Source organism: Melanerpes formicivorus, unplaced genomic scaffold, assembly GCF_026170545.1.
Source record: "Melanerpes formicivorus ecotype bairdi unplaced genomic scaffold, bMelFor1.0.p_v2 SCAF_2, whole genome shotgun sequence".
NCBI classification, from domain to species: Eukaryota; Metazoa; Chordata; class Aves; order Piciformes; family Picidae; genus Melanerpes; species Melanerpes formicivorus.
The window spans coordinates 44,828,706-44,846,879 of record NW_027142354.1 but is presented as its reverse complement, the minus strand read 5'-3'; the positions used below and the strand labels follow the sequence as shown (position 1 = coordinate 44,846,879).

General features: G+C 40.6%; 1 protein-coding gene across 16 annotated transcripts in view; it reads right to left on the bottom strand.

Moving 5' to 3' along the window:
• The window catches only part of TENM2 (teneurin transmembrane protein 2), a 686,412-nt gene that overhangs the window by 184,237 nt on the left and 484,001 nt on the right, over positions 1–18,174 (bottom strand). For all 16 annotated transcript variants that reach the window (XM_068158288.1, XM_068158315.1, XM_068158323.1 and 13 more), the window contains one exon: positions 1,114–1,348. In XM_068158288.1, the coding sequence (XP_068014389.1) occupies positions 1,114–1,348 (235 nt within the window). The remainder of the gene's footprint in view (positions 1–1,113; positions 1,349–18,174) is intronic.

The window sequence follows — 18,174 nt, the reverse complement described above, 5'->3', positions numbered from 1 at the left end:
TTTCTTCCCTGTGGTGCTACAACCACTGATTAACAGCACAATAACAATGGTCTAGGTGTTACAAGTCTCAATCCATCTATACCAACTCCTCCCAGAGCTCCAAACCTGAAGTCACTCATTATTCAGACTCTAAGACGGATTGGGCTGAGACTGCATGGTGACCATTCTTAGCTGCTCCAGGTGTAATGCAGCAGAGTGGCATTACACTCCCAAAAGGACATAAACCAAATGTAACATTTCAGAAACTTTGGCAATCCAGCAGCTGGAACCAGGGTGTCACAAGCACTCCTGCTCCTCCACCTGTATGCTGTTTACAGCTATCTGGGCAAGCAAGAACACCCTACTAGTCGAGCCACTTTTCTTCTGCACCACAGTGGCTAATTTTAAATTCTAAGAGATCAGCTCTGCCAGCTCCGCTATTTTAAGTGCAAGTTAAATATGTTTGACATTCCACACCCCAAACGACAACAAACCAGAATATTTAGAACAGCAACATGTCAGGGGTTTATTTATTTATTTATCTGGCATGCCTAAGTGCTGCACCTTTTCATTTATATGCAGCTGTTTGCCCCAGGGGCATCAAGCTGTTAACACATACAGAAGAGATTAAAATGAGCTTGCATGCTGGATGAAATATACATTAAAATTATAGCACTGTCAGTTTTGAATCTGGGATTGTTTCTCAAGGTCTCCCAAAATGCATAATTTCAAACGAGCCTCTATTTGTTGCTTTATGAAAGGCAAAATGTCTAATTTTCCCACAACATATTCAATATGAATTGTAAGTGAGTTATCCCTAAGCCTGTGAGTAAAATATCCTGTACTAATACCATGAGCTATGCAGACAGGGCTGGCGCAGATGAATCATAGCAAAAGGCTTTAAAACAGGATACATAAACAGGGAGATGTTCACCTGTCTACCTTCTAATACAAAGCAAATGAGACACTGGTGGACATTCTAACGCCACTAACTCCCAATGCTGTGTCAGCCAAATCCATTACTGACACAAGGTGAACTAAAGCCCATCTCCTAATGAGCCAAACAGTTCTCTCTGTGCACTTCAGAGAACCATGCAATGGCATCTCCCCAGGGTGTCCCTCCACTAGACCCACCTGGTTTCGAGTGGGACGTTGCTGTTGAGCACCCAGCTGTCCTGGAGCTGCACGGACTCGGGAGTGGTGGCCAGGTCGTTGGGCGCAGGAGGGGGAGCGTGGATCTGGTTCCGGCGATTTGTGAGCGAGTTCCTGTTGAGGGAGTTGGCGGAAGAATGATGATGGGACAGTGAATGGTTGTGAGGAGGAGGGAGAGGTGGTCTCAGTGTTGACTGGCTGTGATGATTTGAAGGGCCTAAAACAGAAAAGAAAAATCAATCACAAATGTGTGTTGATGATACTATTCTCCTTGGAATTTTCAGGGGACCTGGAAAAAAGCCAAACCCTACAACAGAAAACTAAGTCTGTGTGCCTTTTGGACCTGTAGGCATTAAAAGATGGTTAAAGTCAGATCAGTGATCATTAGAGATGAGAGATATAAAGCAGTGTTTTGAGGTTGCACAATTGGGATGTTCATGAAGACTATTTTTAGATTTTAAAATACTTTATGGATTCTCCCTGGAGAAAGGTTCCTCTGTGGAGAAGCCAGGACAGCAGACTAGCCTGACCATTCTGTACACTGGCCGAGAGCAACTTTTCCCTCCTTATTTCTACAAGGGGCTTTCAGGAGAAGAACCTTGATGGATTAAAACCAGCTTTTGTGAATATGGTCTTTAAGATTCTATAAAACTTAATCACAGATCTCCATATGCTTTCAGTCACTCTTAATTTACCTATCAACTTCAAACCTGTTTGTTTACCACACATAAAAAGAGAGCAATGCTGCACTGGTGGTCTCTCACACTCTTCCCTGTGATGAGGATTTGGTCTGTCCTTTTCTATTTAGCAATGCCACAAACATACACCAGGATCTGAACATTGTGCTACTCTTTCACAGCATCTTCCATTGAAAATGACAGATGATGTTTTTTAGAGATAAGTAAGAATCTAAACATCTCTCATTCTTTTAGTGCTGACACATTTGCATGGATAATGGAAATAGTTTTTTCTAATCAATACAGCAAGTGGATTAAAATAAAACACATGAAGAGTAAATAGAATAAGCAAGTGTCATTCCAGCAGTCACTTTTCTAAACATAAATGCAGAATGGTAAACAAGTTTAAGTGCAATTCCACATGCTGCAATTATTTACTTCTCAAAAATAGTGACAAAAAAACCAGAGACTGCCATGGGCTGCATGCTTTTGACATCATCAAGTTGCAGTTTTCTAGTAAATAATAATCAGAAAAAAAAAAAAGTATTATTAGCAAAATGATAGTTAGAATGATGAATATTTGTTTTTAGAAAATGAATAGTTTTGTATTTAAAGAATCAATAAAAGCAAACATCACAAGGGGAAACATTTGCAGCTAGACTGATTTATTTTTACATGAAACAATGAAGTACAGAAAAACTGCTGAACTTATTAAGTTAATTAAGGCAAATATATATATATAAAAAAAAAACAACCACCCCCAAAAACAACCCTCAAAACAGCAAACCATTCGAGGTGAAGTTTAATGCCAACTGAAGCCAGGCCAGAAACTGAAATTGGTACATCATTTCAGGTGGTTGGATGCTGCAGATCTGACTGAAACACACAGTAACCTGTCCAAGAGACAAGTAACTGGTCCCATTTCTTTTGTATGGGGAAACCCACATGATACTGCAGCTGCAGCCCTGGCAACCTGAGGGGCAAAGTGGCACAGTGTGCCAAACTCTAGTGGTGACCATGTTCTGCCTGGGGTCTCCCTACATGTGTACACACGGTGCTGAGGAATAAGGTTTAGCAGGGGACTTCCCAGTGCTGGGTTAATCGTTGGACTCACTGATCTTAAGGGTCTTTTCCTAAAAGTTTTTTTGATTCTGTGCAACAGTCCTGGGATCAGTTCCTCTCTGAGAGTTCAGTTCCTTTCCCAGCACTGCCATGCCAACTGCATGTCCCAGGGAAAAGCAATGAGAACACCTACCCCTAGCAGTAATACAACCAGGAGAAAGAAAGAAGTTTTTTGAAGGGAGAACACTAATTCTCCTAAGCATCTGTGTGGGCCTGGGAAGAGACAGACAGGTTTACTGGGACTTGCACAGGAAGACTAGTAGAAATTGTCCTGTGACTAGGAAATACAAGTAAATAATAAGGAATTCTGCATCCTCTACATGCTGCTAAACTTCTGTGCAGATTCTTTATCTTATTTGCATGTCTGTTGCCTGAATGCTGACCCTATGGCAGTGTCAACTGCTTTATATATAAAGTCACCAGCCATGAAGGCATCCTAAAGTTTAAAGCAATTACATATGCTGCTCTCCTTACTATCCTTGCCTCAGCTATGTGTTACCTAACCTTGAAAGAGACTGTTTAGCCCAGAAAATTTTATGTTGGAATCCTTCCTGTGGCCCTTCCAGAACATCAAATGTCTAATCTACACCAGCCCTGTGCCATTCCCCAACAGCATGTGGAGTAAGACACAGCAGGAAGAAAATGTGTTTGGACAATATCCACATGCACAGTAGCTTAAGTGGAATTACCTCCTAGTCTGTGTTTTGGCTTTAAACAAAGCATTTTGGGATTTTAATAAGTGGATATTTATGGGTGATAAAATACAAATGAGTGCCCTCGTGTTAAAAATTATTTCAGAAGATTCATGTGCTTCATATTTTCTCAACCTTGGATGCAGCTTTTCCTTCTGGAAGGTAAGTATGGAAAAATCATACCCACAAAACCAAAAAGTTTTGCTCTGGGAGATACAGTAATGCCAGCTAAATAAAGACTCTGAATCTTGCAACCACAAAATCATAGAGGCTATTCTTATAAGTGAGCCAACTGCACATCAATAAGGATGAATAGAATTTCTGTAAGATTAAGGAAGCAAGAACTGAATTCAAGTTACCACAAATTAATTTAATCTGCCTCAAGACTCAGTTACCACACAGTAAATAAAATGTAGTGTGCAATATAAGCTGTGCAGAAGCAACCGAACATATACTGCAACTGCAAAACCTCAGAAACCTGGCATAAGACGAATGCCACTTTTAATACAGAGTAATAAACTAAAGACCAATATCAACATTATATAGACAGTATAGCATTTATAGTAAAACATATAAAAACGTGTACATATATATTAACAGTACTGACTAGGGAGCATGCACACATATTTGTGTATATACGAGATGGAAGCTTAATATGCTGCTGCTTCATAAACCTGTTTAAATGAATCAAAAGCAGAACCTGAACACTATTGAACTTGCCAGGGATATAAAATTGGATTCACATCTGAACATCTGAGCACTTCTTTATGAGCATCTTTGCCTAAATTAAAACTTCAACAGCAGTACCTGCAAATCTGCTGAGCTCTTAAGTTCAGAGAGGTAAATCACTTGTCTTGTAATAAAAGATCAGCAGCCTAAAGGACTGGCACAACATTCCTTACATGACATGCTCTGCAGCCTCTTGCAAATTGCTTTATTGTTTGGAAGCTTAACACAGTTAAGTGTCTTGATGGAGTAGACCTGGCTTTTTACATCAGGAAGGAGATTCTGGTTTTGATATAGCAGTGACCAGTACTAGTTTGGGGAACAATACTGAGGAAATGGCATCATCTTCTGTCAATTACTAGGGAATTCACAAGAATGCACTAGAACATCTCAAACATTTAAGATTTAGGAAGAAGTCTTTTAAAACTGCAATGAAAACCAGAGAACTGGGAATGTGAAATACTGCTGCCCTCCTCATTTTGGTCTTTTTTTTTTTCCCCTTCCCATTTCTGATTTACATTCACAAACAGACAAACATACATAGTGCTAATTAATTTTAGAACACGCTGATTGTGCTTCTGAAAAATCAGGGCCTGATAACCGTATAATCAACAGCCAATTCTCCAAGAGATCTTGCTGCGGTCAAGACTATCAGTAGCACTCGTTTCAAATTAGAAGCTGAGTGAGGATAAATTGTGTTCTAATTAAGTAATATGAGGATACAAAGTCTGATCTACATATCTTTGATCAGTAATCATAAGCTATCCAATTGACTTATTTGGATGTAATCAGAACCAATATGTTAAAAAAAAAAGAAAAGTGAAACCCAGTGTTTTGCTCAGTTCATCCTTTTATCTGGTGAAACAATTAAATCGATCATGCTAGTACAGAGGTAACATTTAGCTAAAACAAGATGCAAAATAGCACTTGTCTCCTTCAAACTAAAACAAACACCAGAAATCCCAACTCCGAGCAAAACTCTGTCACTATGATCTTCCCTTCTGCATCCAGCAGAGAGAGTAATGGATCCGCGGCCCGAAGCACAACCCCAGGGCGATGGCCCTGCTGTGCACAGCGCAGGGTGAAAGCAGAAGTGTCAGGGGGAGGGCTGGGCAGCCACTGCAGGTCCCTCGGGAGCCTGTGCAGCTGCATCCTTACAGTCTCATTTTGGCATGAGCCAGGCAACCTCAGGGATCAGGGAGAGCCACTGGATCTCACAGCATTAAAGGTACAACAGTGATGTCTGTGTGCTTTCAAGTACACTTCTCAGCTGGCTTTGCAGTTCACAGCATGAAAGTTCAGATCTGATTTAACATAGTCAAATTATTTTTCAAAGTTCTTCCAAGGCTTTGGTACTTTCACTTAACACATGCACTAAATCCAAGCACAGTGATCTGAGGAGAACAAATTAATCCCCCACCTCAGAGATTAAATTCAAAGCAGAACCAGTATCATCCCTAATCTAAGCAACGCAATCGCTTCTCTGCATCCCAGTTCTTCATCAATCCCACCTTGAAAAAGTAATATAGATTGTATCTTAGTTGTGCTGAATTATCCTTTGTGCCATGATTAAATGCTAGAGATGTAAACAGCTCCTCACCAACCATCTTCACAAAACAGCTACAAGAAAAAACAAACAAAACCGAACATCTATTATTTTCCTGAAATGAACAACGATGCAGCTGTTTCCTTATACTTCTAAGCAATACAAATACTGAGCAGAAATAAAAAAAGCTGATGCACTGAAAGAAAAAAATTAAGTAAATCCACAGAAAAGTCTTGTTAGCTAGAATAAGAAACCAAATCTTCAGTATTCCTAGTGCTTTATTCAAATAACTTCACCACGCTGTTTTCTCAAGGAAACCACATCATCTGCTATCACAATGAGTAACAGGTTTTCACAGAACCACAGGGCCACCTTCCAAGTTAAATTTATCATCAAAGGCAGATCCCATTACTCAGTCAGAAAGAAAAGAAAACATTGAAACACTCAGGAATATAGTCCAGTATCACAAAGCGCAGCCGCCTCCATGGCCAGCTGTCACCCTGGGATTTCAGCCTTCGTTTGAGTTTGGTGGGGTGGGACGTGGGTTCCTTTGCAGCAATATCAACTCTGTTTTATGCCGTGTCTGCTTCAGTTCTTTTGATGATTTGTTTCAATTCTCTCACATTATTTTGCACAAGGCTATAGTGCAATGGAATCTAAATGTTCTGAAAACATTTTCAGCAGATGCTGTAAGGCAGCACGTTATCTCACTCATACCCATGGATATCACTAACTCTCTCTCTTGTAACCTCAAAACATTTGCCAGGTGTTCCTTCTCTCATCTGTGTGTTTGTACAGTGTTTGAGGCAAGAATAGGCTGAATGACTGACTGTCATCCCAGACTGTACCTTTCAAACTGAAAATTCAGTAAACATGGGGTACAAAATTGTAAGTCACTTATCAGTCGCTGCCAGTGTACTGCAGCCATCTCCTCAGCACAATATTAGAGCAGAAAATTAAATGTTTTAGCAAAAAAAAAACCACCACCAAAAAAAAAACCCAAACAAAGCCCCCTTCACCATTGCTTACCCACAATATCCAAATAATTACAGGAAAGGGGAAAGGTGGTTTACAGGATTAAGTCTGAGACTTTGCACAGTTTCTGTATCCTACTCTGAGCCAACCCTCGAGCGATCATGGACAAACCACTTACCTGTAAGTGTCCTTAGCCCTATCCTTTGCAGGACAGCTGAAGGTAAATTACCTTCCCACTTACAAGGCAATCAGATACTGCTGCAGCAGAGACTGTCAAATGCTTTGCATCTGCAACTCCCAGCCTGCAGGCCAGGAGTTCAGCACATGGGAAGCAGAGGCAACCGAATTAATTTTGTCAGACTCGAGCTGTTGCCATGCACAGACAGCACAACTGCTGCTCCATCACATCCCAAAAACAGAGGTGCTGACATCCAAGTTCATCTAGAGGTAATCAGCTTGCTTGGAACATTTGCTTGTTCTCAACACTGCAGGAGCCAAAGAAATAGCAGATTTGGTCTCATTGCTGGATGGGTGGTTTGGTTGTGAAGGAGTGTATATATGCAAGCAAGTGAAGGCAAAGAAGTAGAACCCTTCATGAAAATTGTATCTGGGATTGTATCACTGGACCCCACCTGGAGTACTGCATCCAGTTTTGGAACCCCCAGTGCAAGAAAGACATGGAACTGCTGGACTGGGTCCAGAGAAGGCCACGAAGATAACCAAAGGGCTGCAGAACCTTTCTTATGGGGACAGGCTGAGAGAATTGGGGCTGTTTAGCTTTGAGAAAAGAAGGCTGTGGGGAGACCTTATACCAGTCTTCCAGTACCTGAAGTGGGCCTACAAGAAAGTTGAGGAAGGACTTTTTACAAAGGCTTGTAGTGATAGGATGAGAGGGAACGGATTAAAGCTTGAGGAGGGAATATTTAGACTTGAAATCAGGAAAAAGTTATTTACAGTGAAGCTGGTGAGACACTGGGACAGGTTGTACCAAGGAGGTTATGGATGCCCCCACCCTGGACACGTTCAAGGCCAGGCTGGAAGAGGCCTTGTGCAACTTGGTCCAGTGGGAGGTGTCCCTGAGTTTTTTATTAGAGTTTTCTGTGTGTGAAAGAAGAAAAAAAAAATCCCCACCATACCCTAACAGTCATATGTGATAAAACAGGAGAATTTCAGCTACGAAAATAATGAGCCTTTGACACTGGGTGGTGAAGCTGGGCTAGAATTTCTCAAAATAATGTCTGATGTGACTAGCTTTCAGGTGCTGATCCCAGTCCACATCACCTACAGTTTGGTGCTGTAGGTGCCTGGCAAACAATTGTCCTTGACCCATAATGTGGCAAACTTCAGGGACGGCCAAGCCGCAGTGGAAGCCAGCAGGCATTGCCCAGTGATCCAAGGACTTAAGTGTGTGGCAGAACAGTCACCAGCACAGCCAAGCCAAGGCCAGCCCAGTATGGGGAACATCAGCACCGGTCTGGGATCCACTCCCTGCACTGAACCTACACTGCATTCCACTAGTGCTGGAGGGGCAAGTTGTGCTGCTCTGGGCACAGCTCCACGTCAGTATAGGAATAGCTTTCAGATGGCAGCTGGCTTTCCACCTGCTCACAGACCAGGAAATCAGACTGCCTAACACTCTCGCGATGAGGCACTCACAGAGCTTATGCTGCCCAGCAATCCTCTCAGTAGGACCACATCAAATATTTCACTGCTGCATGTACCATGAACCAATTCACTGCAAGTTAGAAAAACTCTCTCTAGCAAAGAAATAAAGCACCCCACTGAAAACTTTGACTAGCTGGACAAGACCAAGTGTTTCCTTACCTAAACAACATTACCACATGCAGAAACTTGTCTCATTGAGACATTAAAGCTCAGTGCAATGCTATTATGCGAGCTTGAAGAGGCTTTCAGAACAAGGGCTTTAAAAAAAAAAAAAAAATCACTTAAAATCACTGAAAAAGTAAAGACCATCACTACTCATCCCCTGAGACTGCTGCTTACTTACCTGACATCCTCTGCTCAGTTCACCCAGCTTGCCTCTGATACCATAACTGCAATGCAACCATAAGCTTTTGGCTGCCACTTTAATTATGCATTGTTCTTACTTTTCCAGCATGGAGAAGGCAATTGAATTTACAACCTGAAGAGACTGTGTAATCATCCTGGCAGACACCAAACTCTGAAGTGCTTTCACATTACCAGAACAAACAGAACACAGGGAACTGTAAAGTCTTTTGGCAATGCTGCTTGTTCCCAGTGGCAATGCTTCTTGTTTCCAGTGTCAAGGGGAGAATGAATAACACAGTCATACCATTATCTATGTGGCATACATTTTTAACAACTCAGCTTCACCCCAGGTACTCGGATCAACATCCTCTTTACCTGTCCTTCTTTGTCTCAAGGCCATGATTTTATTGAGAAGACCATCAAACTCAGGGAAAGAGCCATAGAAACATGGTATGAATTGAACAATAAAGGAACAGATTACATTTTGTATTTAAGGCATAAAAGTAACTATGATTACTGAATAATCCTCTAGAATGTCTGAGACCATCACAGTACTAAATGGAGGTTAGTACCGTGAAAAGAAGAGAGAGAAAACAGTTCTCAGGTGAAACACTGCATATGCAATAATGACAGTTCCAATATTGAAGAACTTAAAAATGGTGTATTTATCCAACAAAACTAATCAGAAACTAGGGAGTTAAATACCAAGATTGTAGTTTGGCTGAAACCTCTGGATAAACATCTACCTTGCAAATATTGCTAACCACTTTTTGTAATGAGGAGACATAATACAAACTTAAGTTTGAAATCTCTGCTTTAAAATTTATGTGGGCCCCTGGAATCCTTTGGACAGAAAAAGTTCAGGGCAGTTAAAACCATAATGTGATAGATGAATTTCAGAAAACCCCCAGACCAAGTGGCAAAACTTTTTGACACTGAAGCAGACTTATGAAACCATGACAGACAAGAAAAGAAGATAAAGAGGGTTCTGATGTCAAAGAATTCTACTTCTTTGAGATGCGGGGGCAAGGAAAGTCAGCAGGTACCAAGGGAAAATCTAAATAGGTATGTCCTACAAGCTCTTAAAGTAGCGTGACACAGAAAGGCAGCTTCTTCGTGAATGTATTGATTGTATAGGTTATATGGAGATCAGAAAGTAACTTGGCACAATATAAAGATTGGTAGATCGCAGCAGAAGGCCCCAGGTTCCCTCTCTTCTACACTATATGTGGTTTGGGTAGTGCAGAGCAGTAAACCTGGACTGGATCAAGAGTCCCCAACACCAGTGTACTCTGGGGCAGTCTCATGTATCTGTCACTGTTTCCACCTCATGCCCTCTCTAAAAGAGGGAATCCATTTGCATCAATTTGACAAAATACTAATAATTTAGCAGACATTAAGTTGCAATTCTGTGCTCGAAAAAATCCAGTAAGATTAGTTTGGTTTGATGCCAACTAGGACACAGAATGACAACATGCAACCTGTCTCTAACATGCAAGAAAGATTGGTGCTAAGTCGTCATAGGTATTGTAGAGACATGCTCAAGACACGAAGACTTTTCTGAAAGGACTTTTTATCAACCACATTTTCCAAGGAACATTCAGAAACGCAGAAGTCAAGCTTAAACTTTTAAGTCAAGAGGACAGTTTTTTCCTAAGCATTGTAGTATTTTAGGTCAAACTTATTGACATTACAGTAAAACTGTAAATTACAGTTATCTGTTGTAGTAGGATACTAAAGTGTCCCTACTTAATATGGAATGAACCAAAATGAAATCACTTTTAAAAATAGACCTTACCTAGTTAACATGTGGCTGTTAAGTATCTGTGCCTCTCCATGCCAATAATGGCTGCCCTACTATAGATAGATAGATATCCATTAATTTTTAGTGATTTTCTTGCTTCTGGTATACATGAAGAATTTTCATTTACACTCATTTATCAACCCAGAAAACTTCAGTAATGGAGACACTTATTCTGCTAACAAAAATAATAATAAAAGAAAAAAAAATAAACCAAGTGCATCTTTGGAAGTTTTCACAATTGGATACATCCACATGGCACCTGGATAAGGAATAACTACAAATAAGTGTTTCATCAAAGGGCCACAAAGATGATCCAAGGGCTGCAACCCCTCTCTTATGAGGATAGGTTGATGGAGCTGGAGTTGTTCAGCCTAGAAAAGAGAAGACTCTGGGACAACCTTAGAGCTTCCTTCCAATACCTGAAGGGATCCTACTGGAAGGCTGGAGAGGTACTTCTTGTAAGGATGTCTAGCAATAGGATGAGGGGGAATTTAGTTTGAAGCTGAGGGAGAGTAGGTTTAGACTGGATCTTAGGAAGAAGTTATTCAATACTAGAGTGGTAGGAGTATGCAACAGGCTGCCCAGGGAGGCTGCAGATGCCTCCTCCCTGTGTGTGTTCAAGGCCAGGTTGAATGAAGCCTTGAACAGCTGAATCTAGTTAAGAGGTGTTCCTGCCCGTGGGGCGGAGGTTGGAGTAGATGATCTCTAAGAGCTCTTCCAACCTAAGCCATTCTGAGTCACAAAGGCATACGGGTGCCCATATAGCAAAGATTTTATTTGAAATAAGTGGTTTTAGAGAAAGTGTTTACAAACATAGGATGGCAGAAGAGATGTAAAACTGAAGAGTAAGCCATGGTATAGACAGGGATCAGAAAACCCATAAAACACACTCTGGTAATGTAGACTGTGAAGTTTTTATCTATTAAAACTACTTCTAGTCAATGTTACACATGCTGAATTGATCAGTACCAACAACCATGATATAGTAACAACAATGACAATACTTAGTGTTCTCTAAAATACTGGCTATGTGTTCTTTTTAGAGCACTTTTGCAAATTAAGCCTCACTTGGGAAGATGTTAGCAGAATTTTATAGGCATATAAACAGAAAGCCAGTGGCTGAACCCTGGTTTCATGCTGGTCTTTTTCCTCTTACAAGGCCTTCCTTATCTGGCACAGGTTGCTTCAGTCAATTAAACCACATTAAAACACACAAAACCAAAATTAAACACAAATTAAAACACATACAAACTAAATACAGTGGGCACGAATAAAAAGGACCCCATGTTTAGGGTTAATCATTATTTCCAACAGGTTTGGGTTTTGTTGTGTGTATTTCAGCAAGAAGAAACAAATGGGGCAACTTCCACATTGGATAAAGATCTAGAATCAGTCTGTTTAGTTAACTGTTAAAAAAACAACAAAGAAACCCACACTAAAACTCCCACACCTAATCATAGATTTTCCAAATGATACATCACACAAGTCCTAGCTGTTGGAGAGGATTACACTTTTAAGTTAATGTCTAATTAGCACACTTTGAAAGAAATGTAAGAGCACAAGCTATCTTCTACAGGGCATGCAAGTCAGTAATTGTTAAAGCTTAAAGACTCTTCCATGTGTATTTTCTGCATCATAAAAGGAGGAGTCTGGAATTAAACCCAAACTACACATCTGTGTAGGATGCTGATAGACGTTTTGATATGGTGTCACTATTTCAATTTACTTGCATATTGTTTGATACAAGCTCAGGGAAATATAGCAAGCTGTGCCATGAACAGACTGTTCTCTGAAGCTGTATGGTGTCTCTTTTTATTAATTGAGACTCCACCAAACTCTAGATTTATAAAATACACAAGAAAAAAATTATTAAATTATTCATCAGTGATAAGACAATTAAGAAGCAAACTGAGGACCAAGTGGAATCTTGGTCCTGAGGGAAAACAGCTGGTCCTCTCATTAGAAGTACATTTTGGCAGCAAAATAGCCTCTGAACAGAGGGAACCTGCTGCTAAAACAGCCTTAGAGTCAAATTTAGGAGCAACTGACAAAGACTCATGTGAGGAGTGAGATGAGTATACTCTGCTATCACTGTGTGGCTGGTGCAAGCTGCATAAGCCCCATTTTTGGCAAAACGGTGCCCTGACTTTATTGCACTTTGGAGCCACAAGATGAGAAGGCAGCTGCCTCAGCCACTGGGCAACTTTGTGCTGCTGTGCCAAACTACATGGAAATTACCTTAAAATGCATGACAATGTTATTTGTACTGAATAAGCCCTTATCTGAGCACAGAATCTAGCAGCAAGGACAGTGCATGAGTCACTGCATGACCCTGTACCCCTGCTTCAGACTCCTTATTTATCAAACAGAAAAGCACACTGCAGTCCCAAGGACATGAACACACACACAAATACAAGACAGGATATTGAATTGGTAGATACAGCAAAGTTTCATGAGCAGCCCAAGGTCTTCTCAGAAGCTGGTACCATGTACATGCAAGATAAAAGCACTGTCCACCCATGGTCAGGTAAGAATATTCTAGATTTGCAATGCTGCAGTGCAGGTGCTACTGGAAAGAAAAAGGAACTGTATGATGTCAGATGTCACTGAAAGCGTTTCAGAGGTGGAAAAGGGAAGGAAAAGGAATAAGAAAGGTGTCTGTATTCAGCCAATATCTAAGGGTAAACTATAACAGCTGTTCTCTCACCCAAAGAACCCTCCCCAGCTGAGAAGGAGGATTGAGAAAAGGAGAGAAGATTCATGGGCTGAAACAAAAGTGGATTTAGCAGAACACAACATAAAGTATATAAAGTTATATTTAGTCCAGGGAACTTACAGTGGTCACAACAAACAGGAGAGCAGTCCTTGGGAACAGGATGGAGAGAAACAGGAACAGAAGAAGCCTGTGTCCTCAGCAAACTGTCCCCATTAGAGTGAGTGTGAAGATTATGGTCTGGGATCCACCTGTGAGCCAGCTCAGGTCAGTTGCCCTGGCTTTTGCCCCTCCCACCTTAATTAAGCTCCTGGCTGATTCTAAACTGCTGAAGCCCGGCAGTCTATGGCTGGCCTAGGATTCTCCCCCAACAAAACAGAATAACTTTGGTACAGTGTCTTTTACAGAGTGAAGCAGCACACACAAATACAGATCCACCTAGCTCTAGCCTGGTTCATAGAGCCAGAACCACCGCTCCTTTCCTTCTCATCCTCTTTTACTCTTATCTACTATCTTTAGCTTATAGAGTGTTTTTCACACCTTCCTTTTGTGGATTTTATTTCTTTTCCTATCTTGCCATTTCTACAAGCTCAGAAGATTTATCCCTTGGCTCATCATTGCTTACAATTTATCCACCCATATAATCCATGTGAGACTCCTAGTAAAAAAAACGCAAACAACAACCAACAAACAACCATCACTCACAGCACCACAAAGGATTTACTAATTTGTGCAATTCCCTTGCCAAAATATATAATTAGTGACAAGTGTGATTTATGTTAAAGACAGTATCCTTAAACATGACTAGAGCAAAATAAATAAACCAATTGCTGTACCACCCATAAAATGCCCATTCAATGCCATGCACTTTGTTCTACACATTTGAGAAACCTTTTCAAATAACATAAAGGTCCATAATTAATTCTTTTTGTGACACAGAAATGCAAAATTAGATACTTCATCTTAATTTCCCCAAATTTTACTTCTTATTTAGATAAAATACTGCTAAGAATGCCATCGTCTTCTTTCCCACATTACTCTATGTGTATGGAGTATCTTTACAGACAGCAGTAGAAACACCACACAATTTTTTTTTCCTAATCAAATAGTTCTGCTTAAAATTGTTACTCCAATTGTCACCTAAGATTTAAACATCTTGAATAACTGGCAGGAATTCTGACATCCCCACATAGCACCAAATTAGTCTCAGCCTCTTTCCAAACCTGATTCATCATACAAAATCTAACAATTTCCACTCCAGTCTTTCTGTATCCATTCACTTGGGTCAGCTGGCAAAATACACGCTTCAGCCTTTCCTACTGCTCCAGATCTGTCATACAAAAGTGGGTTTTGCATAAAAAGAAATGGCATGCTACTATATTTACTATGGTTTTAGGGCCTTAGTTATAAATACTTCAGATGATGCTGTAGACAGGTATTCAGGTGATGAAGATTTCAGCTCATCACATCCACAAGAAGAGTTACAGATTCAGTTGGATTATCCTATGCTAATTTACCTGACTTGATCAAAGAAAAAGGAGGCATACACAAAGTAGAATTTGTGAAGTGATGGAATTTATACATACCATGTTAACAATTTATCAGGTACACAGAGTGATCTGGGCTTATACAGGCACTGGAGCACACAGGACAACATGCCAACATAGACAAAGGATCTCTGCTACACAGCAGTGGTCTCACTGCCCTGGTACCATGGCTGAGCAGGGGAAGCAGCCCAATCCTGCTGGTCCTGAGCCAGCTCCTGCCAGTGCTGTGATGCTGTGCTGCAGCAACTGTGCTGCTGGGACAGGCATAAACACCTGGACTACACCCTAAAGGTCTAGACCCCAGAAGCAATGGGGGAGAAAGAGGGAGTTGGCAGGAACATTGCAAGGAGGGGAGGAGAGGAGGGGAGAGGAGAGAAGGGGAGTAGCAAAGGCAGTGGAGGAGCTGCCTTGCTGAGGTGCTGATGGCTGCACTTTGCTCAGGTAAGTGGGAGCTACAAGGAGACAGGATCAAGAGAGAAGAGCAAGGAGGTTGTTAAAAAAGGGAAAGGGAAAGGAAAAGCTCCTTCAAGACAATTTGCATTTCTCCTCAGGCAAGATGCAGGGTGAAAGAAAGTAAAGGGACACAACCAGGAGAGCTGTCAAGGACAGGACAAGGGAGGAAAGCAGCACTGAACAGGGGAAAATGTACACTGAAGGTGTATCTCTATAGCTGTATCATGCTGAGCTATATCACATGCTGCAGACACAGCTATACCTGTAATTACTTATAAATACACACTCTTTTTTTTTTTTTTATCAGTGCTACAGAGGTGCATCAATTTGTGTAATGGATTCATACCTTTTCTCTTAATCCTAGCAATATTATTTCATTTACAAATTCAGAGATATTACTGGGCAGTCCTATGCATACAGTTCTTAAACCTCAGTACTGTATCAGAGGGTTTAAAAAATAGCGAGCCAATAGCTATACAGCCATAGAGCATAAGTTAAAATGATCCTTTCATGGATAGATCATTATTCTTTCAACACTGTAGCTTTGGGAAAACTAAATTATTTTTATTTCTCCAGAAAGTGCAGGTTCTGCAAAAAATGCTTCTGCTAAGGCAAAAGAAAACAAAACAAACCCCACTAAAACCCTAACCAAAGCAACAAAAAAAACCCAAACAAAACCCCACAAACAAAAACAACAACAAAACTTCAACAAAACCCCACAACCCAACATCTAAACAACCATCATCTTAATCCATGTTAAAGAAACTGTTTTAGTCCTCCCACTTAGGCAATACTGCGTGAAGGGTCAACCTCACCCAGAACAATGATTGATAAAGGAACTACTTTAACCCCAACACTTTAAGACACCTTCTTTAGAGCCAGTCCTATTCAAAGCAAGCAACCACAAGGCAAAACTGATGCTCCTCCTATAAGTTCTATACTCCTGAAAAAATGAGATTGTTATTCTCTAAACTAACATGAAGAGATCTGCCTCTTTCCTATGCATTAACAATTAATATGGATCCTGCTTATAAGCATCTGCAATGCTTTGGGCTGTATTTATGGTGTGATAACTATCATTTTGAGACACGTTGTGCCATGATGATAGAAAGACATAACTGAGATGTTCACTCATGCTCCTATCTGAGGGACAACACTTTTATCTTGTTACAAAATACTGCCCCAAGCAATGAAAAGTTTCATAAATCTTTTTTTCTACCAGTGTTGTCAGCTACTATTTTTGCCTGTGGCTGAATGTGATTATAATCTGTTTTCACCGTGCAAGAAAACAAAGTGATCTAGAATATAATGACTGGGGAACATTTTGGAGCCCTCCTGAGCTGCAGGATATTTCCAGCTGCTAGCATAGCTGATAACAGACTTAATAGAGCTAATGACTTCTAATACCACTAGCACAAGGCTATTTTCACAGTGGGTAAATAATGACTCTTTTGTTTTGGAAATAGTTAAGGAGTCATGTAGATGTTTGATAAGCACATGATACAGTATAAAAGCAGCAATATTTGGGTAACTAATGGTAGATTACATGATAGCTAGAAGATAATATACTGTTTTGTTTCCTTTTAAGAACTTGAAAGTTTATAACCCTGTTAAGACCACTGTGACAGCAAGGAGATTTCACTGTAAACAATTACAAGTAATGTTTTGATCTAAGCATAAAAATGCATCCATTTATTTCCGTGCACTGCATCTTTGTTTTTATGTTGGTAATTAATATTATGAATCTTCACTAGAAATAAAATAAAACCTAATTGGATAGTAAAAGAAATTTTCTTGAGGGCTGAATGCAGAAGCTGCATTGAAGGGACAAACTATGAATACCATATAGGCCTGTAATAGTTTACTTGGTTGTGACTGCATGAAAATTAACAACATCATCTCGATTTCTTCCTTTCCCGGTGCGCAATCTGTGTTCCCTCCCTGTGTTCCCACCAGGGAGAACTCCACTCTGTAGGCTCAAAGATTCCTTCCAGATTTTATGACATTATGAACAAATAATTTTCTATTGTAAAAGCATATTTCTCCTTCCCTGTTCTTGTCTCCAGATGCTACATACCCATATAAATTGAACGTACAGATCTTCTATTTTGACTGAAAGACATTTGAACATTATTTCCCATGAAGTTCACGGTAGCTACCGGGACCCTTTGGAACATCTATCTGACTCACTGCTGTATTCTGCAAATCCACCATTTCATAGTCCATCCCTTACCCCCAACTTTTCCTTTCCAGCAGCATTCGCTACCCCATTCTTTCTTTTCTGACTGGAGTCTCCAGGCCTTCTGTGGCTGCTGAGTGGGGATGGGCTCAGGCTCTGTTGCAAGGAAAAGTGGGAAGCAGCCAGAAATTGACCCTTTGCCCCCCAGGAGGAGAGTCCCCCATCTCAAAGGGTGGTCTGAGACAGCTGCTGCTCTGTGAATGGTGCATATAACAAGGGACAGGCACGTTGGGGAGGAAGAAGCACTGGTTTGAAAGCAAAATTCAGTGTGAAAGTGTGCATTGGTGAAAACATGGCTGTCAGCAGATAGTTTTATTGCCATTTCAGCTTTCTGAGCTGTACTGAACAACTAAGGGGATTCTCTATATGAGGTTTTATTTCAGCTGTGTGTTCCTGTATCCCCAAAATAGGTGGCATGAAGCTGCATATAATCCAAAGTTCTCAACAAACTGAAAGATTAATTATAATTCTGACGAAGGAAACAAATTAAGGTTTAAATAAAGTAATTGGAGGTAGGCAGAGCTCTTAAAATCAAAATG